General features: G+C 48.4%; 2 protein-coding genes across 4 annotated transcripts in view; one reads left to right on the top strand and one right to left on the bottom strand.

Annotated features, from left to right (window-relative positions):
* Positions 1–27813, bottom strand: part of LOC139670871 (lymphocyte antigen 6E-like) — a 256308-nt gene that overhangs the window by 99593 nt on the left and 128902 nt on the right. The gene's annotated exons all lie outside the window — the stretch shown is intronic.
* The window catches only part of RHPN1 (rhophilin Rho GTPase binding protein 1), a 42724-nt gene that overhangs the window by 4698 nt on the left and 10213 nt on the right, over positions 1–27813 (top strand). For 2 of the 3 annotated variants that reach the window (XM_071553744.1, XM_071553742.1), the window contains exons 2-10: positions 6721–6839; positions 12875–13003; positions 16066–16141; positions 17103–17180; positions 19769–19893; positions 20649–20815; positions 22624–22811; positions 23718–23874; positions 25865–25984. In XM_071553744.1, coding sequence (XP_071409845.1) covers positions 6721–6839; positions 12875–13003; positions 16066–16141; positions 17103–17180; positions 19769–19893; positions 20649–20815; positions 22624–22811; positions 23718–23874; positions 25865–25984 — 1159 coding nt within the window. The remainder of the gene's footprint in view (positions 1–6720; positions 6840–12874; positions 13004–16065; positions 16142–17102; positions 17181–19768; positions 19894–20648; positions 20816–22623; positions 22812–23717; positions 23875–25864; positions 25985–27813) is intronic. The other variant, XM_071553743.1, reaches the window with a different exon arrangement.

The raw sequence follows: 27813 nt of genomic DNA, 5'->3' as shown, positions 1-27813 counted from the left end.
GGGACAGGACACAGGGAATGGCTTCCCATTGGGTTAGATGGGATATTGGGATGAGATTCTTCCCTATGAGAGTCATGAGGTGCTGAGATGGACTTCCCAGAGAAGCTGTGGCTGCCCCATCCCTGGAAGTGTCCCAGGCCAGGTTGGATGGGGCTTGGAGCAACCTGGAATTGTGGAAGGTGTCCCTGCCCATGGCAGGGGGTGGAACTGGGTCCTCTTTGAGGTCTCTTCCAACCCAAACCATTCCAGGATTCATTTTCACAGCCTGACATGGAGGGTCTCCATGTGTTTGTGTTCCCACAAGGTGATGATCCTTCAAGGCCATCGAGTTCCAACCCCCTACAATGGGCAGGGACTTCCCACCAGCCCAGATTGCTCCAAGCCCCATCCAACCTGGCCTGGGACACTTTCAGGGATGGGACAGCCACAGCTTCTCTGGCCAACCTGTGCCAGGGCCTGCCCACCCTCACAGAGGAAGAATTCCTTCCCAATATCCCACCCAACCCTGCCCTCTGGCACTGGGAAGCCATTCCCTGTGTCCTGTCTTTCCATGCCTTATCTCAAGTCCTTCTCCAGCTCTCCTGGAGCCCCTTTAAGCACTGGAAGGGGCTCTCAGATCTCCCTGGAGCTTTCTGTTCTCCAGGTGGACATTCCCAGCTCTCCCAGCCTGTCTCCATGTCAGAGGAGCTCCAGCCCTTGGAGCATCTCCGTGGTCTCCTCTGGCCTCGCTCCAGCAGCTCCACATCCTTCTGCTGTTGTTCCCCAGACCTGGATGCAGAATTCCAGGTGGGATCTCACCTGAGTGGGGCAGAGGGGCAGAATCCCCCCCCCCTTTCCTGCTGTCCCTGCTGTGGGATGAGCCCAGGACACCAGGAATTCCTGGGATGTGAACACACACCGATGACTCACATGGAGCTTCTCAGCCCCTAACCCCCCCCCAGCCCTTCCACCACTTGAGATCAACATTCCATGACCCACTTCATGCTCCTGGAGGTTTATTCCTCTAATCCCTTCACTAGAAGCTTCCCAAATGGCTGCTCTCCTTCTCCCCTTTCTCCTTGAGCTTCCCTGCCCTTGGGCATGTGAGGGTTGTCTTCTCAGAGGTGGGGCTGGTGTTGAGGTCAGCACAAGGTGACAACTCATCATTTTATGGATGTCTCTGTGCAAACTGAGCTTCTTTGGTCCCTCTGTGGGACTTCTCCAGCCTCTCTAATTGTCAGGAATCCTGGTGGTGACTGTTTCATCTTGGATGTGGCCCAGCTTGGTCCATGCACCTCTTGTGGTCCAGCCAAGCTCTCCCAAGATCTCCAGGGGCTTTTCCTGCACTGTTAGGGCTGGAACAACTCCCAACTTCTGATCCCTTCCTCGTTTCTCTGGATTGGTTCATTCCTGATCCCTGCCTGTTCCTCTAGACAGGGACACAGCAGCACCTTAAGCAACTCCATCTAGTTTATAACTTCAGCAGCACATCCAAGGGTTGTGTTTTCCCCTCCCTCAGTTGTCCTTTGATCCCTCAACCCCTTCCAGTTTTGCTTTTCCTTCCAGAGGAAACAAAAGAGCACAAATGAGGCCCTTTGTGCTTGGCTTTGCCCTTTGTACTTGGTGGCCTCCACCTCCTCCTCCAGGTGATTCAGTTTGTCCTGGCAAAGCTGGGAGGTTTTGGCACAAAGTCCTCTCTGGGTGTGTCCTGTCATCCAAGACCTCTCCAGGCTCCGTCTCCTGGAGATGAGAAGTGCAAAGTGCACCCTGAGCAAACATCCCCTGGGGATTTGCTTCCAGAAACAAACCCAGCCATGTCATTGCCCAGTTTAACACCCCAGGTGGGTCCTCTTGAACTGGGAGAGGTGCTGGGGAGTGAACAACATCCTGAGTCATCCTACAGGATGAGGGGTTGAGTTGGCAGAACCCCTTGATGTCCTTCGAAGGAGATCTGTTTGTCTTGATCTCCTCTGGAAAGGATCTTCTGCCTTTTTTTTTTCCCCTCATGTGGAGACCTTGCCTGAGGACTTTTGGTACCTCTGTCATCCCTCCATGCTGAGGGTCCAACCCACTGGGATCTGGCTGATGTTTTCTGGGCATAAATGGCCTTTCTGCAGTAGGATCATGGAACATGATGATGCTTCCAACTCAAAGTCCAGTTCCTGACCCTGCTTTGTCAGAGGTGACAAACCTCAGGGCTGGCCACACCTTGGTGACCCCACACCTCCTTCATTTTCCCTCCTTTCTCACCTCCCACCTCCATTCCCATCTGAGCTGAGCTTTTCCCTGGCTCCCACACAACTTCTGTGCTCTCTTTTCCTTTTGAAAACCTTTAACCCAATGAGGCAAAGTCTCCTTTTCAACTCCTTAAGCAGCCAGGTTCACCCTCCCAGGTGTCCCCAGGTGCACCCCAAAGCCTGAGCCTGGTGGAAAGAACCTCCCCCTTTCTCCTGACCTTGAAGGGTTGACCTGGAGAGCTTGGCCAAAGAAGAATTAAGGCAGGAAAATCCCTTTTATAACCCAACAGTGGCTTTTGGTGTGTTTTTTTTTTCTTTTCCTCCCCTCTCTGCCCTTATGTAAGTTGTGTTTAAATCCATCTCTGCTTACTTTGGAAATTTCTACTTTGGTTTTTAGCTTTTGGTCCCAATTTGGAGAGGAAAAGCTTTGGAATGCTTTGACCCCAAGCTTTTGGAGGAGGGACATGGTCTCCCCTTGTGCCTGAACATCCCTCATCTATATTTTGATTTAAATATGGCCTTTTATGATCAGGTGACCCACCTGGTGGATGAGGGGAAGGCTGTGGATGTGGTTTATCTGGACCTCAGCAAGGCCTTTGCCACTGTCTCCCATAATATACTCCTGGAAAAGCTGGTAGCCCATGGCTTGGACAAGTGTACCCTCTGCTGGATCAGGAGCTGGCTGGAGGGTCGGGCCCAGAGAGTGCTGGTGAATGGAGCTGCATCCAGCTGGGGACCAGTCACCAGTGGTGTTCCCAGGGGTCTGTGTTGGGTCCAGTCCTGTTTAACATCTTTATTGGTGATTTAGATGAGGGGATTGAGTCCATCATCAGCAAATTTGCTGATGACACCAAGTTGGGAGGGAGTGTCGACCTGGTGGAGGGCAGGAGGGCTCTGCAGAGGGACCTGGATAAGCTGGAGGGCTCTGCAGAGGGACCTGGATAAGCTGGAGGGCTGGGCTGATTGCAATGGGATGAAGTTCAACAAGGCCAAGTGCAGGTCCTGCCCTTTGGCCACCCCAACCCCCTGCAGCACTCCAGGCTGGGCCTGACAAGCACTCACAGATCTCACCTGTAAACCTTGAAATTTTAATAAGCACCTTCTCTTTGTGTCTCCTTTTCCCTCCTCAATCTTTAACTTCCAAATATGGGTTAATATCTTAGGTAGGAAGAAACATCATCCATTGCAATGGGTTTAATCAGCTCTTAATTAAGGAAATACTTGTGCATATCTTGGGCTACATCTGAGGAGACTTTGGTGTTGTCCCCTTTGCTTGGAGCGCCTCTGAGGGCTCCAGTTTGGGAATTGCCTTCATGGTTGGGTTGGGTTTTCTTCATGTTCACCTGGAGGACATGTGGCCTGGTGTCTTCTTGGGCTTCAAGGGTGAAATTCCTCATGTTTTCCTGTGCTTTTCCAGATTTTTTTTTTCCCTTTCCCAACAATGCAGGCTGGGTGAGTTCTCCCAGGGTGAACTTTGGTGTTGTCCCCTTTGCTTGGAGAGCTTCTGGGAGGCTCCAATTTGGGAATTGCCTTCATGGTTGGGTTGGGTTTTCTTCCAGTGCTCGTGTCCTCCACGTGGCCTGGTGTCTTCTTGGGCTTCATGGATGGGATTCCTCATCTTTTCCTGTGGTTTTCCAGGATTTTTTCCTTTCCCAACAATGCAGGATGGATGAGTTTTCCCAGGGTGAACTTTGGTGTTGTCCCCTTTGCTTGGAGAGCCTCTGGGGGCTCCAGTTTGGGAATTGCCTTCATGGTTGGGTTGGGTTTTCTTCCAGTGCTCGTGTCCTCCATGTGGCCTGGTGTCTTCTTGGGCTTCAAGGGTGAAATTCCTCATCTTTTCCAGATTTTTTTTCCCTTTCCCAACAATGCAGGCTGGGTGGGTTCTCCCAGGGCAAATCCAGGAGGAAACTTCTGGATCAAACTTTTCCTGTGTTTGCCCCTGAGTGTTTCATCCCCAGGATTTGTGATGCCAATTGAGCTGTTTTCCTGAAGAAGTTTTCCAGAATATTTGGCATCTCCTGCTTTCAGCTTGTTCCTTTAGGGACTTCATCCCATTCCTGGATTGCCTTAAAGCTCTAAGCCTACAGATTTATGGACCAGATGGAGGAGCTTTGATTCCTCAGCCTCCAATTTGCTAATTAGGACCTCAGATCTTTCCCTTAGATGAGAATCCTGATGTTAATCCTGGATCCTTTTCAAAGGAGGCAGCACTTGGTGGACTTCAAACCTGAGAAATTCATTTTAAGGAAGCTTGAAAGTCCATGAAAATTCCTGATATTTTTCAGTCCCTACTTGGCAATCCAAGCTGGGCTCCTGTTTTTTTTATTTTTCAGCAAGGATTTCTTTCTCCTTTCCTCCTTTTTTTCTGCTTCCCCAGAAAAATCAAATCTTTTGTTGGAAATGATTTTTTTTCACATCCATGAGGACTTACCTTGTTTCCAGGAGAGGCATCCAAGTGTTCCACAGAATCATGGAATGGTTTGGGTTGGAAGGGACCTTCAAGATCATCTCATTCCAAACCTTTGCCATGGGCAGGGACACCTTCCCTTAGACCAGGATGGTCCAAGCCCCATCCAAGCTGGTCTTGAACACTTCCAGGGATGGGGCAGCCACAAGAAGGATGACACTTCTTGTTGGATTTGGGACTGTTGTGACCCATCCTGGCGGCCAAGGTGAGACCTGGTGAAGTCCTTGGATATCTCTACATGGAACAAACCAGCTGAGAAGGTGTTTTGGATGAGAGTGGGCACTGTGTGAGCCTCTTGGGTGGCAAAACCCTTCCTTGATGTGGAGCCAAGGGCTCCACCAGCAGTGGTGGAGGGAAGATAGTGGGAAATAAGATGAGGTTGATGTTCACAGCAAAAAGGTTTTCTGAGGGAAGGAAAAGGGTGAAAAAGTGACTCTCTGGAATTTCTTTTAATATTACAGAGGATCTTAATGCATTTAGGTGGGATATTGGGAGGGAATTCTTCCATGGGAGGTGGGAAGCCCTGGCACAGGTTGTACAGAGAAGCTGTGGCTGCTCCATCCCTGGAAGTGTCCAAGGCCAAGTTGGAGCAACCTGGGATAGTGGAAGGTGTCCCTGTCCATGGCAGGGGGTGATGAGATGATCTTTCAGGTCCCTTCCAACCCTAGCAATTCCATGGTTCTTGGAAGGATCTGCCTATGCAAAAAGATGGAAGTTTCATCCTCTGAAACTCCCCAGCCTTGTCCCTCCCAAAACAGGGTGGCTTTTTTCATCCAGAGGGTCATTCCATTCATCCAAACCTCTCCTGTCACAATGGGGGAATCATCTTGGCTTGGGCTGAGCTTTTGTGGCTCTGAACTCAGAGATGCTCCTCATGGGAAGCTCTGGGACATCCCATAATAAGCTCTTGCCCCTGCCAGACAGGGATATTGCTGTCTGCTCTTCCCTGGGGGATGGGGATTAAACGTGTTTCCCTGTCAGAGCTGAAGGAAGGAGGGAGGGATGGAACCAATTTAGGGCTTTGTGGGACTTGTCCCTCCACCCCCATGAACTTCTGACTCCGTGGACTCCGTGTCCTTCATCTGGCAGGCAGTGGGAACACTTGGAATGTTGGGATCACATCTGTTCCTGAGCTCCAGGGATATCCTGAGCTCATCTCCAGCCCCCCCTGGGGCTTGTCTTGTGTCCCCCCAGGAGAGGGGATGCGGAGTTCCTCTTGCTGGTTGCATTTGGGAAGCTTCTAGTGAAGGGATTAGAGGAATAAATCTCCAGGAGCATGAAGTGGGTCATGGAATGTTGATCTCAAGTGGTAGAAAGGCTGGGGGGGGTTGGGGGGTGAGAAGCTCCACGTGAGTCATCGGTGTGTGTTCACATCCCAGGAATTCCTGGTGTCCTGGGCTCATCCCACAGCAGGGACAGCAGGAAAGGGGGGGGGATTCTGCCCCTCTGCCCCACTCAGGTGAGATCCCAGCTGGAATTCTGCATCCAGCTCTGGGGAACAACAGCAGAAGGATGTGGAGCTGCTGGAGCGAGGCCAGAGGAGACCACGGAGATGCTCCAAGGGCTGGAGCTCCTCTGACATGGAGACAGGCTGGGAGAGCTGGGAATGTCCACCTGGAGAAGGGAAGGATCCAGAGAGACCTGAGAGTCCCTTCCAGTGCCTAAAGGGGCTCCAGGAGAGCTGGAGAGGGACTTGGGACAAGGCATGGAGGGACAGGGCACAGGGAATGGCTTCCCAGGGTTGGGTGGGATATTGGGAAGGAATTCTTCCTCTGTGAGGGTGGGCAGGCCCTGGCACAGGTTGGCCAGAGAAGCTGTGGCTGCCCCATCCCTGGAAGTGTCCCAGGCCAGGTTGGATGGGGCTTGGAGCAACCTGGGCTAGTGGGAAGAGTCCCTGCCCATTGTAGGGGGTTGGAACTGGATGGACTTTAAGGCCCCCATCCAACTCCAAGCATTCCATGCTGGCAGGCTCTGAAAGTGCCACTTTTAATCCCCAAATGTGTGATTTTTTGGTGAGATCCTGTCCTTGTCTCCCAGCAGGGCTGTGACCCCTTTGCCCAGACCCAGCGCAGCAAACTCCAACATCGCCGGGCCCGGATCAACCAGCAGATCAACAAGGAGATGAGAATGAGAGCAGGGGCAGAAAACCTCTTCAGGTGAGTCCTGGTCCTTCTGAGCATCCCCCTGGCCCAGCAATTCCCTTGGAGGTGGAAATGAAATTATCCTGGAGAAGAGGAAGCTCAGGGGGGACCTCAGCACTCCCTGACAGGAGGTTGTGCCCAGGTGGGGGTTGGTCTCTTCTCCCAGACAAGAGGGCACAGCTGAAGCTCTGCCAGGGGAGGTTTAGGTTGGAGATCAGGAAGAAATTCTTTGCAGAGAGAGTGCTCAGGCATTGGAATGGGCTGCCCAGAGAGGGGGTGGATTCCCCATCCCTGGAGGTTTTAAGGATCACAGAATCATAGAATGGATTGGGTTGGAAAAGACCTGAGATCATCAAGTCCAACCCTTGATCCAACCCCACTGTGGTCACTCAGTGCCACATCCAGTCTCATCTGAACTTGAGCACAAGTGCTGTGGGGAGAGGCTGAGGGAGCTGGGGGTGTTCAGCCTGGAGAAGAGGAGGCTCAGAGGTGACCTCAGCACTGTCTGGAACTGCCTGAAGGGAAGTTCTGGCCAGCTGGGGGTTGGTCTCTTCTCCCAGGCACTCAGCAATAGGACAAGGGGGCACGATGGGCTCAAGCTCTGCCAGGGGAAATTGAAGTTGGAGAGCAGAGAGAAATTCTTTGCAGAGAGAGTGCTCAGGGATTGGAATGGGCTGCCCAGAGAGGGGGTGGATTCCCCATCCCTGGAGGTTTTTCAGCTGAGCTTGGCCGTGGCACTGAGTGCCATGATCTGGTAAAGGGACTGGAGTTGGACCAAGGGTTGGACTTGATGATCTCAGAGGTCTTTTCCAACCCAATCCATTCTGTGATTCTATGAATTCCTGCCCTCCATGGGGTACATTTTAATTAAAAAGTACAATTTTAAAGTCCTAGAGGGCTGTTAGAAAGGAGGAGGGGAGCAGATGGAATGATGGGAATGAATGTTAGAGTGGGATTGAGTTTGGACTGCAGAGCTGCTTCCTGGTAATCCAGCAAGTGGGTCACATGGACATGTTGGATTGAGTCCAGTGAAGGCCTCGGAGATGCTCCAAGGGCTGGAGATCCTCTGACATGGAGACAGTCTGGGAAAGCTGGGAATGTCCAGCCTGGAGAAGAGAAGGATCCAGGGAGACCTTGGAGCCCCTTCCAGTTCCTAAAGGGGCTCCAGGAGAGCTGGAGAGGGACTTGGGACAAGGGATGGAGGGACAGGACACAGGGAATGGCTTCCCAGGGTTGGGTGGGATATTGGGAAGGAATTCTTCCCTGTGAAGGTGGTGAGGAGCTGGAATGGATTTCCCAGAGAAGCTGTGGCTGCCCCATCCCTGGAAGTGTCCAAGGCCAGGTTGAAGCAACCGGGGATAGTGGAAGGTGTCCCTGCCCATGGCAGGGGTGGGACTGGATGAGATTTCAGGTCCCTTCCAATCCAAACCATTCCATAAAATCCAGCTTTAGGATCATAAAACCATTTAGGTTGGAAAATACGTTGAAGATCAAGTCCAACCATTCCCCCAGCACTGCCAAGGCTCCACTTTTCCAAGTGCCACATCCACACATCCTTTTCCATCCCTCCAGGGCTTGGTGACCCTTTCAGTGCACAAACTTCTCCTGAGGTCCAATCCAAGCCCATTTTACTTGCCAAAATCCCATCCCCAGTGGTCCCAGGACAGCAGAAACTGCCAATTCAGGGATGGCTTTGCCAATGGGCACTGACTGGTGGCTCTTCCTCCTGTTGGAAGATGCATTTTTGGGATGGTGCCAACACACCTTTCCAGCACCAGGAGATCCAAATCTATGTTGTCTTTCCCTTTCGAGTGTTTGTGGTGCAATCACAACATTATTTAGCATCAATCACAACATTATTTAGCATCAATTTTAATCCAATATGACTTTTTTTGGCATCTCTTGTCTATATTTTTCTGGACTATATAAGAGCACAAATCCAGGTCTTTAACATAAAAAAATGCCAGAAAACTGCCCTTAAATACCTTTTTTTTAGGGGGCATATTTTGCCAATTTGTTGATTATTTTATTTTGATTATTTTATTTTGATTATTTTATTTTGATTATTTTATTTTATTTATTTTATTTTATTTATTTTATTTTATTTATTTTATTTTATTTATTTTATTTTATTTTATTTATTTTATTTTGTTTATTTTATTTTATTTATTTTATTTTGTTTATTTTATTTTATTTATTTTATTTTGTTTATTTTATTTTATTTATTTTATTTTGTTTATTTTATTTTATTTATTTTATTTTGTTTATTTTATTTATTTATTTTATTTTATTTATTTTATTTTATTTATTTTATTTTATTTATTTTATTTTATTTATTTTATTTTATTTATTTTATTTTATTTATTTTATTTTATTTTATTTTATTTTATATTTAAACCCCAAATAAAATCAAATTGAACTTTTCACTTCTGGACTTGAATGATTTAAGGGAATAATAGTTGAGCCACCAAAAAATTATGTTTTCCTGGTGAAGGTGAGTTCCATCCCCCACCTCCCACTACTCCTGTAATGTGGCTGTGTCTGCCCTAATTAGTGGAGGAAAATAAAAAGCCACGAAATCCCAACATGGGCCACTCCCCTTTATTCTAATTAAAAAAAAAAAAAAAGTGCTGACTCAGCAAAACCAGTGCCTGGTTTTAGTGCAAAAACAGCAGGAAGGGGAGGGAGGAAAAATGGGATGTGAAAAAAAAAAAAAGAAAAAAATCTTAATTACCCAGGCAGGGAAATGCACTGATGAGGCTTTTTGTTTGTTTGGTTGGTTGTGGTTTGGTTTTTTTGTTTTGTTTTTTGCTGGCTCAGCAGTTTAAATGTCCTTTTGGAGCAGCCACTTCTCTTCCCTCCCACGAATCCACTTTGCAATGATGGGGTTTTTTTGGGGGAATTCTGGTGCTCCAGGTTTATGAAACCTGGGAAATGTGGGAGAATAAATAATGCAGTTTGCGTCTGAATGAAAGGCTGAGGAAGAGGAGGGATTTTTTTGCAAGTGTAAAAGTTATTGCTGAAAAATTATAGTCTGGAATAGCAGGGATAAAATTCCTTTGGATCTCTCTAGGAAAGTGGAAAAAAAGTAGTGGGGTTGTCCAGAATTTTAAGCTGAATTTGCTGGTTTAAACCTCTAAAATTAAAAAGAAAAAAAAAAACAAAATGCTTGGAAAAATCTTCTCCTGAGCTGTTCTGTTTCTTTTCCTGGAGAAATTGCCATGGATGGAGAGTTGGGAAAATAAATGGAGAAATTGCCATGGATGGAGTGTTGGAAAAAAAAATCCCTGTGGGGTTTGGTGGGGAAATAAATGGGAAGAGGCAGCAAAAACCTTTTTATTTCTTGTTCAAATTCAGGATTTTGCCTGAAATTAAAGGCTGAGGAGAAGGGGGATAATGATGCAAATCTAAAGGTTATTGCTGAAAAATTAAGAGTAGAATTGCAGGGATAAAATTCCTTTGGATTCCACAAGGAAATCCTAAATGCAAGTGGGAAAATGTTCTGGATTTTCCAGCCTGGAGCAGAATTTGTAGCTGAATTTGCTGCTTTTAACCTCTAAAATTAAAAAGAAAAAAACCCCAAAATGCTTGAAAAATGATGGGAACAGGAGTGCAGGTTTCCTCAGGGAAAGGGTTGAGTTCTTCCCAAAATTTCCTCTCTGAGAGGTCCTGGGCTTGAAATTCAGGATGGATTGGGAATTGTTGCTGGAGGAGAAGCTCAGAGTGGATTAAAAGCCACATCTCAGAAATTGTGTCCTGGGCTCATCCCATGACATGGGAAGCAGGAAGGGGTTGGGAATGTTGGAGAGAGTCCAGAGGAGGCCATGGAGATGCTCCAAGGGCTGGAGCTCCTCTGACATGGAGACAGGCTGGGAGAGATGAGAATGTCCACCTGGAGAAGAGAAGGATCCAGGGAGACCTCAGAGCCCCTTCCAGTGCCTGAAGGGGCTCCAGGAGAGCTGGAGAGGGACTGGGGACAAGGGATGGAGTGACAGGACAAGAGGAATGGCTTCCCAGGGTTAGATGGGATATTGGGAAGGAATTCTTGGCTGGGAGGGTGATGAGGAGCTGGAGAGGGACTGGGGACAAGGGATGGAGTGACAGGACACAGGGAATGGCTTCCCAGGGTTAGATGAGATATTGGGAAGGAATTCTTGGCTGGGAGGGTGATGAGGAGCTGGAGAGGGACTTGGGACAAGGGATGGAGGGACAGGACACAAACTGAAATATGGAAGCTTTACATGGAATATTGGGGTGCAATTCTTCCCTGTGAGGTTGGTGAGGAACTGGGATGGAATTCCCAGAGAAGCTGTGGCTGCCCCATCCCTGGAAGTGTCCCAGGCCAGGTTGGAGCAATCTGGGATAGTGGGAGCTGTCCCTGCCCATGGCAGGGGGTGGAACTGGATGACCTTTAAGGTCCATTCCAGGATTAGTTTCCTGTGGCACTTGCAAAGTGAAGTGCCCTGAAGTGACATTGGGCTTTAAAAGCTTAACTTGGTGACAAATCCCAGGCAAGATCATGGAGCAAATCCTGCTGGAAACTGTGCTCAGACACCTGGAAAATAATCAGGTGACTGTTGACAGCCAAAGTTATTGTCAGCTGGGAGCAAGAAAGGAGAACTGTCTTTGATCCCTCTTGGAAGATGATTTTGGGGACAGCAGGGGCAGACTTGGAGGTGCTGAGGTGTGTGGAGGACTGAAATGAGGACTAAAACCTCCTTTATATGGAAAGAGGATGCCGGTTCTGCCTGAGGAATTGCAGAAATCCTGAAGGATCTTTGGACTTTCTGTGGTTTTGCTTTGTTTGTTTAAAAATAAAATAAACCCTCGTTGCTCTTGAGAAATCCCAGCAAAGAGGAGGGAAGAGGAGACACCAAAACACCAGATTATCAAAGAAAACATCCCAAAATCCCAAAAGGATACAATCCAAAAAAAAAAAGTCAATCCAAGGCCATGTGCTCTGGAAAAGCTGGAGGAAAGGCCAAGCAGAGCTGGTGTTTTCCTGGAACACGAGGGGGTTTGGCAGCCAGTGCCCTTTCCAGCTCTGGGTTATCTCTCCCTGTTTTCCTTGGGAGCAGATAAGGAGGGTTTAATCAGCTTTGGGAGCTTGTCCTGCTGGAAACAGGCAGCTGGAATCACTCCCTGGGGTTTGCATCTTGTGGAGGAGGGAAGGGAGGCTTGGGGGGTGCAGAAAGGGCTGTTTGCACCCCAAAATAAGCTTTTTTCTCCCCAAACTAAACCATAAAGGGCTTTCCTGGGGGTGGGAGAGCCCCTGGAGTGGTCACAGCCCGGTCTGAAGGTGCATTTGGGGTGGGAGCAGGGATGGGACAGGGAAAGGTTTCTGTGGGATGGGAACAGCTGGAGGCAACACTGGGAGGAGTTTGGTTTGGTCTCAGCCTTTGCTGCCCAAGGATCTTGGATGCTCTGGAAGAGCAAGTATTGCCTGGACCTGAAGGGCTGGGAAAGCTGGGCATGTCCAGCCTGGAGAAGAGAAGGTTCTGGGAGATGCTCCAAGGGCTGGAAAACCTTCGCTCTGGAGACAGGCTGGGAAGGCTGGGAATGTCCATCTTGGAGAAGAGAAGGATCCAGGGAGAGACCTCAGAGCCCCTTCCAGTGCCTAAAGGAGCTCCAGTAGAGCTGGAGAGGGACTTGGAGCAAGGGATGGAGGGACAGAGCACGGAATGGCTTCCCAGTGCCAGAGGGCAGGAATAGGTGGGATATTGGGAAGGAATTCTTGGCTGGGAGGGTGGGAAGGACCTGACACATCCTATTCCTGGAAGTGTCCAAGGCCAGGTGGGACAGGGCTTGGAGCAACCTGAGATAGGGAAGGTGTCCCTGCCCATGGCAGGGGGTGGCACTGGGTGACCTTCAGAGGTGCCTTTTCCAACCCAAACCATTCCATGATCCCATGAAGAACCAGAGGCCCATTCCTGTGGGAAGGTTTGGATGGATCCACCACCAGGATAACTCAATCCCTGTTCATCAAAGCAGCCCAGCCTTGATCAAGAAAGCCAGGAGGGAGGTTTGACCCTCGGGGTTTTGTCCTGCAGGGCCACCAGTAACCACAAGGTGAAGGAGACAGTGGCCCTGGAGCTGAGCTACGTCAACTCCAACCTGCAACTGCTGAAGGAGGAGCTGGAGGAGCTGAACAGCAGCGTGGACATCTATCAGCACGACAGGTACACCTGTGGGTGGGTGGGAAAAGATCCTTTGGGAATTTATTTTTATCCTCAGCATCTCATTTTTGCTTTTTTCTGGGGGCAGGGCAGCCTCTCACCTTGTCCACCCTGGTCCGCACCAGGTTGGATCCTCTGATAGAAGGACCACGAGGTGGTGGCTGGAGAATAGAGGAGGATTTGGGCATGGGACAGGTTTGCTGGGAAGAGTTTTTCAGCCTGGGAATATTAGGAATAAAAAATCAACAAGTTTTCCTATAGGAGGTATTGAGATGTTTGGGGTTGGATGGTGCATCCTTTAGACATTCACAGGGCAGGAACAATGTCCACCTTTCCTGAACATCCCACCAGAGCAGGAGCTTTTTCCAGCAGGTGTCATAAGGAATTTAGGAGAAGAAATGAAAAGTGTGGCTGCACAAGCTCCAGACCTCCCACCCTGCCTGTTCCCAGAGCAGATTGGTCACTGATTTATTGTCCCAACAAAGGGATTAGGTGATGGAATCACCATCCCTGGAGGTGTTCAAGGAATGACTCAAGGTGGCACTTGGTGCTCTGGGCTGGTTGGCACAGTGGGGTTGGGTCAAAGGTTGCACTTGATGATCTTGGAGGTCTGTGATTTTCCCCCACCTTTCCAAGATTAGACCTTTAATTAACTGCAATTTTCCAGCACTTGGAAAAGCTTCCCCAGCTCCCTCAGGCTGGACTCCCTGGAGCAGCAATCCCAGGAAACCTGAGGTGGCTGAGTGGGAAAAGGAGGAATTCCAATGGTGGAGCTGCTGGAGAGATTTGGGAGCTGCTCCTTCCCAAAGTGGATGGTGTTGGACGACACCATGAAGTGTTGAGGGTTTGACCCAGCTGAGGGGTGGAGTGGCATCCAGAGGGACCTGGACAAGCTCCAGGTGTGGTTCCAGGTGAAGCTCATGATGTTCAACAAGGCCAAGTGCAATGTCCTGCTCCTGGATCAGGACAATCCCAACACAAATCTAGGCTGGGGGATGAAGAGGTTGAGACGAGCACAGAGAAGGACTTCGGGCTGCTGGTGGAAGAGAAGCTGGACATGCCCCAGCCATGTGTGGTGGCTCCCAGAAACCTCCTGTGTCCTGGGCTTATCCCACAGTGTGGGCAGCAGGAAAAGGGGGAATTCTGCCCCTCTCAGGTGAGACCCCACCTGCAGAGCTGCCTCCAGCTCTGGGGTCCAACAGCACAAGGATGTGGAGCTGCTGGAGCAAGTCCAGAGGAGACCACGGAGATGCTCCAAGGGCTGGAGCTCCTCTGACATGGAGACAAGTTGGGAGAGCTGGGAATGTCCAGCCTGGAGAAGAGAAAGCTCCTGAAAGACCTGAGAACCTCTTCTAGTCCCTGAAGGAGCTCCAGGGGAGCTGTAGAGGGACTTGGGACAAGGAATAGATTGACAGGACACAGGGAATGGCTTCAAACTGAAATACAGGTGCTTTAGATGGGATATTGGGAAGGAACTCCTGGATGGGAGGGTGAGCAGGCCCTGGCACAGGTTGCCCTGAGAAGCTGTGGCTGCCCCATCCCTGGAAGTGTCCAAGGCCAGGTTGGATGGGGCTTGGAACAACCTGGGCTAGTGGAAGTTGTCCCTGCCCATGGCATGGGGTGGAACTGGATGATCTTTGAGGTCCCTTCCAACCCAAACCATTCCATGATTCTGCATTTCTTTGTCCATCCTGCTTTTCCCAGCACAGGGGAAGGATTTCTGTGCTGCTGGGCCAGAGCTGCAAAGATCAGGAGAACATCAGTGACTCCATGGGGTGCTGCAGTGACTCCATCCTGCAGGTTGCTCCTTTGGCATTAAATGTAGGACTGAGAAGAGCTGGATGCAGGATTTTTTGAGGATCACAGGTGTCCTATGGAGAGGAAGCTGAAGGATCCCAGATCTCCACCACCCTTGGGGGTTTGCTGCACTCAGAGGGTCTTTTCTATCTGAATGAAATCTTGGATGCTGATCCTTCTTCTGCCCTAAAATTGGGATTCATTTATCCTCCCCAACATTCCCTATGAGGGACACTTGGCTTTTCCAAGCGTTTTTTGTCCTGGTTTGAAAAGTAAACAAGAGTAGCAACAACCCCAAACCCTTCCCAGCCCAAACAAATGTCCCTTTGTTTTGCTCCAGGCGTTGGATCCAAGTGGAATCTCGTTAAGGAACCCAGTGATTGGTTTTCTGCACTAATTATGGCTCTTGGAGCTCTTTGTTCTGTAGGAACAGATGAAAATGTGGGTTCAAACTCCCTCCCTTGAATTTTGGAATTTTTTTTGCCTCTTTTCCTCCCTAATGAATGATGGGATAATGAGTTATCCGTGGCTTTTGAAGGGAATGAGAGGGGGCTTAGTCCTGCCTGACCCACCTCCCATCCCATTCCACCACATTTCCATGTCTCTAAACCAGTGTCCAAGGATGCAGAAATTGGTGGATCGGTGCTGGAGTTGGGAACATGCCCAGGGGACAGATAGATAGGAGGGAAAGCATTTGTGGAGCTGGGATGAGCTGCAGGTTCCACAGCAGCTTCCCATTCCCCATCTCCAGCAGAGAAATCCCATGGAAGGTCCAGTAGGGCTGTCACTTCCTGTCCCCTCCAGGCTCTGCTGCTCCTTCAGACCATTTTTACTCTTCTTGGCAGCAGAAAATCCAAATAAATACTAAATATTGTGAGGGTGGTGAGGCCCTGGCACAGGTTGCCCAGAGAAGCTGTGGCTGCCCCATCCCTGGAAGTGTCCGAGGCCAGGTTGGATGGAGCTTGGAGCAACCTGGGATGGTGGAAGGTGTCCCTGTCCTTGGCAGGGGGTTGGAACTTCATGGTCTTCAAGGTCCCTTCCAACCCAAACCGTTCCACAATTCCATGAAGAGCAGAAGCTGGAGGGATAAGAGGGATCTTTTCAGGTTTTCTCGGCAACTTCTTCCAAATTTTTTTGGGAAGTGCATCCTTCTGTTTTTAACAGGAGCACAAGCCCAGGGCAAAGAGCTGCTTCATTTTAGTCCCTGTCCCACAGGATCCCTCCAAGGCTTTTAAACCAACTCCAAATGACTTGTTGTTTTCTTCCAGTGAATCCATCAGCGTTCCAATGATCCCTCTGGGCCTGAAGGAGACGAAGGAGCTGGATCTGCTGGTGCCACTGAAGGTGAGTGTTGGGGGTTTATGGCCTTGATTGATGCTAAAGAAGCATTTCCTGGTGTGCTGGTTTAAAGATAAACCAGCAGGACAAACGAACCCAACACAAAAGAGATTATAAGTCAAGAGTGACAATTTAATAAAAGTATCACAATAAATGCAGTGGCACAAAGAGAAATTGGGTTTAACCCACAAAACCCAGAGGTACAAACCAGCCCCCTGGGGCACAAACACAGAGGGGTTTGGTGGCCCCTGTGCTGAGCCCCACGTGGTTCCTCCGAGTCCAAAGGGAAAGGAAGGGACAAACCTGTTGGTGCAGATGATGGCACAGTCTGGTGGAGAGTGGTGGGCTCCTCCTGTCCAGGTTCTGCTCCTCTTCTGGATCCAACCAGTGGTCCCAGAGGTCTCCAAACCCCAAGATTATTTACCCTCAGGTCCAAGTGGGAGCCCCCAGTGCCTCCCCCAGGGCAGGGAGTTCCACACTGGGGGATCTGACTCTGGGAGTCAGGGGGGATTTTGGAATCGTTGCTGGCCCCTGAGCAGAGCTGAGCCCTCAGGTGGGTGTGGAGGTGCCAAGGACTCCCTGGAGGGGAGTTCTCCCAGCTCCTCTCCCAGGCTTCTTTCCCAGCCAGCTCCCAGCCTGAGGGGTCAGGTGTGCCCTGGGCAGCTGCTGCAAATGGTCTGTTGTTTAATGAGAAATTATTTAGAGGGTGGAGAATCCACAGCCTTGGTCACACCCACCCAGTGATCTCCGTTGCCAAACCAGGACATCTGGTTTGGAATAGCTGGAAAAAACTCAATTCACATGAAGGAACTGGAATTAAAACATGGGCAAGTGGGAGATGAGGGTTTGGAGATGCTGGAGAGCAGGGAGATGGTTTATGGAATTGTCCAAATTCAGCCTTTGGATCATAAAAATCTGTTGGGAAGGGGCACTCAGAGTCTCCTTTTCTCCTGTTTTCTCCATCCAGGATTTCATCAGGGAACACTATGGAGAGGAGGGTGTCCTGTTTGAGAAGGAAATCAAGGAGCTGATGGAGCTGAGACAGGTCGGTGGCTCGTGGGTGGCAAAGGTGGAGGTGCCACCTTTGGCTCTGGAAGGGCCCGTGGTTGGTGCTCCAAAGTTTGCCCCAACCTGGGGGATTCCAGCGCTGGAGAACCTTTTGGATTTAACGGGAGTTAAAGGATAAAATAATTTTAAAAAGCAGATTAGGGAAAAAAATTAAAGTATAAAGGGAAATAAAAATTTAGGAGGAGATGAAAAATAGGAAATAAAAATAAAGATAAAATAAGAAATGAAATAAAACGAAGATAAAAAATGAAATAAAAACAAACATGAAAAGTTTAAAGGAAATTTAGAAAAAAAGAGAAAAAAAGGTAAAAAAAATAAAAATAAAATGAAAAATGAAATGAAAATGAAATGAAAATAAAAATGAAATGAAAATAAATGAAAAATGAAATGAAAATAAAAATGAAATGAAAATAAATGAAAAATGAAATGAAAATAAAAATGAAATGAAAATAAATGAAAAATGAAATGAAAATAAAAATGAAATGAAAATAAATGAAAAATGAAATGAAAATAAAAATGAAATGAAAATAAATGAAAAATGAAATGAAAATAAAAATGAAATGAAAATAAATGAAAAATGAAATGAAAATAAAAATGAAATGAAAATAAATGAAAAATGAAATGAAAATAAAAATGAAATGAAAATAAATGAAAAATGAAATGAAAATAAAAATGAAATGAAAATAAATGAAAAATGAAATGAAAATAAAAATGAAATGAAAATAAATGAAAAATGAAATGAAAATAAAAATGAAATGAAAATAAATGAAAAATGAAATGAAAATAAAAATGAAATGAAAATAAATGAAAAATGAAATGAAAATAAAAATGAAATGAAAATAAATGAAAAATGAAATGAAAATAAAAATGAAATGAAAATAAATGAAAAATGAAATGAAAATAAAAATGAAATGAAAATAAATGAAAAATGAAATGAAAATAAAAATGAAATGAAAATAAATGAAAAATGAAATGAAAATAAAAATGAAATGAAAATAAATGAAAAATGAAATGAAAATAAAAATGAAATGAAAATAAATGAAAAATGAAATGAAAATAAAAATGAAATGAAAATAAATGAAAAATGAAATGAAAATAAAAATGAAATGAAAATAAATGAAAAATGAAATGAAAATAAAAATGAAATGAAAATAAATGAAAAATGAAATGAAAATAAAAATGAAATGAAAATAAATGAAAAATGAAATGAAAATAAAAATGAAATGAAAATAAATGAAAAATGAAATGAAAATAAAAATGAAATGAAAATAAATGAAAAATGAAATGAAAATAAAAATGAAATGAAAATAAATGAAAAATGAAATGAAAATAAAAATGAAATGAAAATAAATGAAAAATGAAATGAAAATAAAAATGAAATGAAAATAAATGAAAAATGAAATGAAAATAAAAATGAAATGAAAATAAATGAAAAATGAAATGAAAATAAAAATGAAATGAAAATAAATGAAAAATGAAATGAAAATAAAAATGAAATGAAAATAAATGAAAAATGAAATGAAAATAAAAATGAAATAATGAAAATAAAAAATTTAAAGGGAATAAAAAAGTAAAGAAAGTAAATAAAATTAAATAAAACTAAGTTCAAAATAAAATGAAAATTAAAAACCAGAAAAAGAAAATAAAAAAATAGGTAATAATGAGCTAAGGAGAAAATAAAATTAAAAACTAAAATAAAAACTAAAATAAAAAAGCAAATAGAAAGAAAAAGGAGAAACGCAACATAAAAATAAAGAAAAATAAAAAATTAAAGCCTAAATATAGTTAAAAATAAAATAAGGAAAATAAAAATGGAAAAGAAAATAAAAAATAAAATAAAAACAAAAAAATGAAAAATAAAAATAAAATAACAAAAACAAAAATGAAAAATAAAATAACAAAAAATAGAAAATAAAAAACAAAATACAGATAAAATAAAAAATTAAAAAGAAATGAAAATAAAAAATTTAAAAGATATTAAAAAAGAGAAAAGAAAAAATAGAGGTAAAGAAAAATAAATGCCCAAAATAAAATAAACAATGAAATTAAAAGTAAAATAAACCCAAAAATATATATTAAAAATGATTAATAGAAAATAAAAAGCAAATATAAAAGTAAAATAAATTGAAAATAAAAAATATTCCACTATCCCAGGTTGCTCCAAGCAGTGTCCAACCTGGCCTTGGACACTTCCAGGGATGGGGCAGCCACAGCTTCTCTGCCCAACCTGTGCCAGGCCCTGCCCACCTTCCCATCCAGGAATTCCTTCCCATCCAGGAATTCCTTCCCATCCAGGAATTCCTTCCCATCCAGGAATTCCTTCCCAATATCCCACCCAACCCTGGGAATCCATTCCCTGTGTCCTGTCCCCCCATCCCTCATCCCATGTCCCTCTCCAGCTCTCTTGGAGCTCCTTTAGGCTCTGGAAGGGGCTCTGAGCTCTCCCTGAAGCCTTTCCCTTCTCCAGGTGAACACTCCCAATGCTCAGTCCCTCTCTGGGGTCTCTCCCCCGGTGCCAGGGATGTTGTCCCTCTGTGCCACCCCCCTCTCCTCTCCCACCCACAGGCCATGCGCACCCCGAGCCGCAACGAGGCCGGGCTGGAGCTCCTCATGGAATATTACAACCAGCTCTACTTCCTGGACAGCCGCTTCTTCCCTCCCAACAAAACCCTCGGGGTCTTCTTCCACTGGTGGGTGAAACCTTCCCAATCCTTTCTTGATGGGGCACTGAAGGACTTGGGATCAAACCTGCACGATGGCAGCAAAGCCAGGGCTGGTGGACACAGAGATCTGGGTTTGCTCTTCCCTGGGGTGGGATAATTAGGGGGGAACATGATGAACCACGATGGGAATGGTGGCTACAAACCCACAATGAGCACTGAGAGCCCTCCAGGCTCCTCCTGCATCCATGGGCAAGGATAGAGTGGTTTGAGATGGAAGGGACCTTCAAGCCCACACAGAGTACTGAGAACCCTCCCCAAGCTCCTCCTGCATCCATGGGCAGGGATAGAGTGGTCTGGGATGGGACCTTCAAGCCCACACAGAGCACTGAGAACCCTCCAGGCTCCTCCTGCATCCATGGGCAGGGATAGAGTGGTCTGGGATGGGACCTTTAAGCCCACACAGAGCACTGAAAACATTCCAGGCTCCTCCTGCATCCCTGGGCAGGGATAGAATGGTTTGGGATGGAAGTGACCTTCAAGGCCACAGAGAGCACTGAAAACATTCCAGGCTTCTCCTGCATCCCTGGGCAGGGCTAGAGTGGTTTGGGATGGAAGGGACCTTCAAGGCCACAGAGAGCACTGAAAACATTCCAGGCTTCTCCTGCATCCCTGGGCAGGGCTAGAGTGGTTTGGGATGGAAGGGACCTTCAAGACCATTTCGTTGCAACCCCTTGGTGTCCATGAGCACTGGATGGGCAGCTGTTGACTCTTCCCTCCTCCAGGTACGACTCCCTGACGGGGGTCCCATCCCACCAGCGGGCTCTGGCCTTCGAGAAGGGCAGTGTCCTCTTCAACCTGGGGGCCCTGCACACACAGATCGGGGCGCGGCAGGACCGCGCGGCACTGCCCGGCCTCAACCAGGCCATCAACGCCTTCCAGAAGGCAGCTGGTATGTGGGGTGCCCCTTGGCCATCTCCCAGGGTTGTGTCCCACCCCAGAATCATAGAATGGATCAGGTTGGAAAAGACCTCCGAGATCATCAAGTCCAACCCTTGGTCCAACTCCAGTCCCTTTACCAGATCATGGCACTCAGTGCCACGGCCAAGCTCAGCTGAAAAACCTCCAGGGATGGGGAATCCACCCCCTCTCTGGGCAGCCCATTCCAATGCCTGAGCACTCTCTCTGCAAAGAATTTTTTTCTGATCTCCAGCTTCAATTTCCCCTGGCAGAGCTTGAGCCCATCGTGCCCCCTTGTCCTGTTGCTGAGCGCCTGGGAGAAGAGACCAACCCCCAGCTGGCCAGAACTTCCCTTCAGGGAGTTCCAGACAGTGCTGAGGTCACCTCTGAGCCTCCTCTTCTCCAGGCTAAACACCCCCAGCTCCCTCAGCCTCTCCCCACAGCACTTGTGCTCCAGTCACTTCTCCAGCCTCGTTGCTCTTCTCTGGCCCCGCTCCAGCCCCTCAAGATCTTTCCTCAACTGAGGGGCCCAGAACTGAACACAACACTCAAGGTGTGGCCTCCCCAAGGCAGAGTCCAGGGGAAGGGTAACCCAAGGTCTTGTTCATGAATCCCTTGGGGTGGATTAGAATGAAAGGACACTGAATGGTTGGTGTTGGTAAATATATGTATGTGTGGTTTATTTTTGAATAATTTTGTTCCCAAAGGGTTTGTACCCATTTTGGGCGTTATCAATCTATAGTAATCAGGAATATTAAAGCATAAAAATAATACTTCAGGAAATGCGTAAGGAAAGGAGGAGAAAAGAAGGGTAAAAGCAGATCCAGAGTTGGAACTTGGTCGTTGCAGCTTTACTGTCTGTTGATTGATCAATGGTCTTGATCTGTTGTGGGTAAAGGAAACCCACGGGCTCAAAGACCTCATGAGTTACTTTACACTTCCAGCTCAGGTGGGAACAGCATGTTCCTCCCCTGAGGTGGGAGTTTTACACAGAGTGGCGTCATGGGATGTGTCTCAAGTCTCTGACACCTCTCAGGGCTCAGCGTCAATCAGGGTCCAACATCTGAGATGAACAGCCCAGGCCAGATGTGAAATACCTTCAAGATTCCCCAGAGGGATTTTCACAGCAGAGTCATCATGTAAGGGAGGACATTGGCAGGATCAGGATTATCCCACCTCATAGGAGAGCCTCTTATCAGCCTCTTCCCTTATCTGGAAATCCAGTTTGTAGCTTCAGCAGTGCAGGCCTGGGAAAGCTGGACAGTGGCACCTGATCCAAAGGTCCTTTCCCAGTTGGCATTTTCAGGGAGGGATGGGCTCTGCTGGACCAGCAGCAGTTTGACCCAAGTCTTTTGGTGATCTCTGACACCCAGGCAGCCGTTCCCTGGAGTGGGAATAATCCCCAGGAGTGCCAGAAGGGGAGGGAGCAAAGAGGGATGGGACAGGGTGCCATCAAGGGACAGCACACCAAGTGCAAGGTGTCTCTACTCTGCTCCTGTGGGTTGTGGAGAGGAACTGAGATGACCCACCAGCCTCCTGAAGGGCTCTCACTTCACACATGGCAATAGGGATGATCCATCTGGGAAGATAAGAAGTGCTGATCCATCTGTGAGCAGCCATGGGAAGAGACCCTGGGACTGGGACCAGACAGAGCTTTGGAGAAGAAAGCTGTGGGCACAGGGATGGTTTAGATGGACCCCTGGCCTTTTTGGACTCACCATTTATAATCAGAACTTTCAAGAGGTTTTCTTGACAAAAATAATAAGCCCAGTGACTACCAGGGGCTTCTCCCTCATGCAGGTGCCTTTAACTACTTGAAGGAGAACTTCTCCAACGCTCCCAGCCTGGACATGAGCGCGGCCTCCCTGAACATGCTGGTGAGGCTGATGGTAGCCCAAGTCCAGGAGTGTGTCTTTGAGAAGATGACCTTGCTCCGAGCCCAGAATGACTTCCTGGCCCGGCTGCAGCTCGCTCAGGAGGCAGCAAGGGTGAGGATCTGGGGGAGGAGAGGACCTCACATAATCAGCCAGGTTGAAAAAGACCTCTGAAATCATCAAGTCCAACCTCTGACCCAACACCACCTTGTCAACCAGACCATGGCACTGAGTGCCATGTCCAGTCTCTTCTAAAACACCTCCAGGGATGGTGACTGCAGCCCCTCCCTGGGCAGCCCATTCCAATGACCAGTCCCTCTCTCTGGGAAGAACTTCTTCCTGATGTCCAGCTTAAACCTCCCCTGGAGCAGCTCAAGGCTGTGCCCTCTTGTCCTGCTGCTGGTTCCCTGGGAGCAGATCCCCAGCCCACCTGGCTACAACCTCCTGTCAGGGAGTTGTGGAGAGCAAGAAGGTCCCCCCTGAGCCTCCTCCTCTCCAGGCTGAGCCCCCTCAGCTCCCTCAGCTGCTCCTCACAGGAATTGTGCTCCAGACTCTTCCCCACCTCCATTCCCTTCTCCAGCCCCGCTCCAGCCCCTCCATGTCCTTCCCAAACTGAGAGGCCCGGAACTGGGCACAGCACTCGAGGTGTGGCCTCACCAGTGCCCAGTCCAGGGGCAGAATCCCTTCCCTGGTCCTGCTGGCCATGCTATTCCCAGTCCAGGCCAGGATGCCATTGGCTTTTTGGCCACCTGGGCACACCTGGCTCCTGTCCAGCTGCTGTCCCTCAGCATTCCCAGCTCCCTGGTCCTGCCTGGCCCTGTCCAGCCACTCTGTCCCCAGCCTGTGGTGCTGCAGGGCGTTGTTGTGGCCCAACTGCAGGTCCCAGCACTTTGACCCCATCCAGCTGGACTTGGTGGGATGTCACCACTGCTTCATAACCCCCAAGGAGAGGACAACCATCTGTCAGTGTCTCCTGATGGAGGTCCTGCACCTCAGCTCTCGTCTCTTCACTCCTCACAGGTGGAGGATGTCTACTCACTGGTGCACCAGACCATGACCCAGCCCCACGTGAAGGACTATGTTCCCTTCTCCTGGACCACCATGGTCCACGTCAAGTCGGAGCATTTCAAAGCCCTCTCCCACTACTTTGCTGCCATCGCCCTCTGCGACTGCCCTGGTGAGTGTCCCAGCATGGAAGGAGCTGGTTCCACAGGGGAGCTTGGAATGTGGGGCAGGGCGTTCCAAAGAAGGGAGGCATGAAGAGGTTGATGGATCCAAAACCTGAAGATTTTGGGATTATCTGGGCTGTGGGTCTTCTTTATCCACTCAGAGATTCATGCACAGGGCAGATTTCCCCCCACCCTGTTTCTGGTTTCCACAGGGAAAAGTGTCCCTGAGAAGGGGAGCAAAGAGGTACTGGAGGGTTGTCACCTGCAGTTGGGTGGGTAAATAGGGGGTCACCTGCCTGGTGACCACACCTGTGTCCTCGGCCCACCATCCTTTGAGACACCTCATATTGGGCCAATAAACCCAAAAATACCTCAAATTAAGTTTCCAGCCTGGAAATGGATGGATGTCCTGGGAATCTCAGGGTGGTTGGGGGGCTGGCAGCAGGGTCTATCCACATGGCTGTGCTGTGCTGGTGTGGCTCCATGGAATCATCTGGAGTGTGGCTGTTACCCATGATCTCCATCTGAGCCATCACCAACACCCTGGAAGCAATTTTGGGTAAGGCAGAAGAGCTGGGGGTGGGCAGCAGATGGACATTGTGACCTTTGGTGTCACCCCATCACTTGGTGGGTGGCTGAGGAGGCTTCTTGAGGGGGATGGCTACCAAAACCAGTGCTGTGCTGGTGACACCAGTGGCTGCCAGACTGTCCTGGCACCCTCCCACACTCCAGAGCCTTCCCAAAATCCTGGTCCTGGGATTGTGCCGTGTGGGTGTTGCAGAAGGATTGAGCAGGAGACAGGAGAGAGCAGGATGAAGTGGGACTGGAGGGACTTGACAGAAGCAGGAGAGGATGATGATGATGGAGATGGGTTTGGATGGGGTCACAAAGAGCAGGGCAAACCTCCACCCTAAAATTTGGGGGCTTTTTGATGTCCTGGTGACCTTCAGGCGCTGAGGGAAACAGGAACCTGCAGGAGATGCCTGATCTGATGATTTGGATCAACAAAGCTCTCTGGAATTTTCAGGGTTGCTTCTCTGTGCCCAGGGAGCCAAAGGGGATTGCAAACAGCTTTGGCTGGAAATTAGGGTTTCAAAAGCCCAGTGTGGGACTTGGAGAGCCTTTGAGAGCTGGATCCATCCCCGCTTCCCCATGGAAAAACCCCTTGGATGAATTGGGAGCTCTCTGCCCATGCAGGGGTCCTGGCACAGCAGGGAGGGCTGAGCTCCCAAATTAATTAGTTAATTATACTTTAATTTGCCCTGTTCTTGAATGACAGGCTGGGAGAGCAGGGGGTGCTCAGCCTGGAGAAAAGACTCTGAGGAAACCTCAGAGCCCTTTCCAGTGCCTGAAGGGGCTCCAGGAGAGCTGCAGAGGGACTTGGGACAGGGGGATGGGGTGACAGGACACAGGGAATGGCTTCCTACTGCCAGAGGGCAGGATAGATGGGATATTGTGAAGAAATTCTTGGCTGAGAGGGTGGTGAGGCCCTGGCACATCCCATTCCAGTGGAGCTGTGGCTGCTCCATGCCTGAAAATGTTCAGGGCCAGGTTGGATGGAGCTTGGAGCAACCTGGGGTAGTGGAAGGTGTCCCTGCCCATGGCAGGGGATGGGACTGAATGGTATTCAAAGTGCCTTCCAACCCAAACCATTCCATGAGTCTCTGAGTTTTGTGATTTGTCTCTACTTCCAGGTGGGGAAAACCCAGAGCTCCCTCTTTCCCATCTGATTCCAGATTGGAGCAAAGGAAGGAGGGAGGCAAAAGAGCCGGATATTTTGCAATCCTGCCCTTAACTCCAGATCCTGGTGGAGCCTGGACTGGGATAACTCACCCCTGTGCCCGTCAGCAGTGTCTTGGTTGGCACAGGCTTTGCTGAAGTTATTGCTGCCATCTGAACGTGGACGTGGCTTCCTGGTCCTCTCGTCCCCACTGCCACGGGGGTCTGGGTGGCACTGCCCTCTCCCTAAGCCCATTCCCACCCTTTTCCTCCCCACAGTGCCATCAGAAGCTGAGCTGCCAGAACAGGAGAAGGCCTTTATGCAGTTCCACATCACCATGCCCGAGGGACCATCGCTCCGTGTCCTGCTGCAGGACCCCGAGGAGAGGAGGAAGTTGGGTGAGCACCTCTGAGGGGGCAGAGCCTGCAGCGACACCCATCCCAACCCTGCTCATGTGGGAATGATCTCCACAAAGGCACGGGATGAAATTCTGGGGGAGATCTCTTCATGCAAAATCACTTTTTGGTGGGATTTCTTGGCTCTCCTGGGAGGGCAGGGAAGCATCACAATCTGCTTCAGGGTGTTGAGGACCAACTCTTGGTGCCTGCACCAGCCTGTCCAGCTGTGTTTGACAGTAAAAGCTCCAGGTGTTCTGAGCCAGGTAACGTCACCCAACGCCTCGTGGAGAAATCCACAGGGACACGGAGATCCTGGAAGCTGCTTAGCTTGGGCTTGGCTTGATAACAAGACACCACAGCAGATGCTTAAGGGGGTGGCTTTCTTAGCTGCATCAGAAAGCTTGGGAGACAAGAACTTCCTCCCACGTGGGTTTTCAGCTCCAGGGCAAGAACAGAACGTTGCTTATTCAGCTGAAGTTGTGTTTTGGCAGCTCCTCCCCAGCGAGGCCACAAGAAGAGCAAGCTCAGCACCCTCCTTATTTGGGGTGTCATCTCCTGGTTGCCTCCTGGGGCTCTTTCCACACGTGTGAAAGGAGGCAGTTCCCACCAGGAATGAGTTTGGTGTGTCATTGGCATCTACAGAGTCCTCCAGGCTCCTCAGGCAGATCCCACTGCTGAGATGGAGGTGAATGACCTCCAAAATGAACCCCAAAAGCAGAGTGTTGTGGTGGCACCAGCCCAGCACCCTCAGCTGTTTTCATTGGGTTTGCATCAGATTTTCCAGCCCTTCCTGGAGGGAATGGGCTCTGTTCAACATCAGCTGGTGGAAAATGGATGTGCAACACAAACCTCAGCTTGGGTTTGGCTTAAAGGAACGGAAGAAACAGAGAGAGATTGAACTCCCTGTCCCTGGAGGTGCTCAAGGCCAGGGTGGACAGGGCTTGGAGCTACCTGGGATAGTGGAAGGTGTCCCTGCCTTTGGCAGGGGAGTGAAATGAGATGATCTTTCAGGTCCCTTAAGTTGTAGCATTAAAATCATCTCCCTGGGAGGATATTTATCCTCCTCTTCCCTTGTTTCCCAATCTTACAAGATTGTGTTTTATCAGGCATGTTTATATCCCACCATCCTTACGAGAAGTGGAGCCAAAGGCTTGCACAACTTCCAAGCCCAACTGGTCCAAGGCCAGCCTGGATGGAGCTTGGAGCAACCTGGGGTAGTGGAAAGTGTCCCTGCCCATGGCAGGGGGTGGAGCTGGATGATTTTTAAGGTCCCTTCCCACCCAAACCATTCTTTGATTCCATAATTTTATGGATCTATGATGTGTCCCCTCCCATGTGTCATATATCTCATTTTTGTGGGGTGAATTATCCCAAAAAGAATGGATTACACTTAATCCCACAAGGATTGTAAGGATCAGTTCATTGTTCAACCATGACCTATAAGGAGTTGGAATAAGATCTTTAAGCTCCTTTCCAACCCAAACCATTCCATGATCATTTTTTTCCTCCATAATCTTGTAGTTCTTTTCTTGCAGGCAGCGGGTGCTTTGATTAAATTTAACTGACGCCAAAACTACAAGATGTTTTTGGGGGAGAATTTCTCCCTCCCTGTTTTCCATTCATCCCCAAAGAATTCCTCAACGACTTCCACAGGCTCAGGAGCCTGGGACAAACCCTGGATTATGTTGCCCCCGTGTGTCCCGAACCTGAACTGCTCCAGGCACACGTGTTTCCATGCTACGTGTACACACACACAGAGAGCTTTTTTTGGGAGTTTAGCCTTGGATACGGGTGCCTTGGTTGCAGTCTCTGGCAGAGGAGATGTTTGC

The sequence above is a fragment of the Pithys albifrons genome, chromosome 4 (genome assembly GCF_047495875.1).
Source record: "Pithys albifrons albifrons isolate INPA30051 chromosome 4, PitAlb_v1, whole genome shotgun sequence".
Lineage (NCBI taxonomy): Eukaryota > Metazoa > Chordata > Aves > Passeriformes > Thamnophilidae > Pithys > Pithys albifrons.
This window is presented reverse-complemented; position numbering and strand designations above follow the sequence as displayed.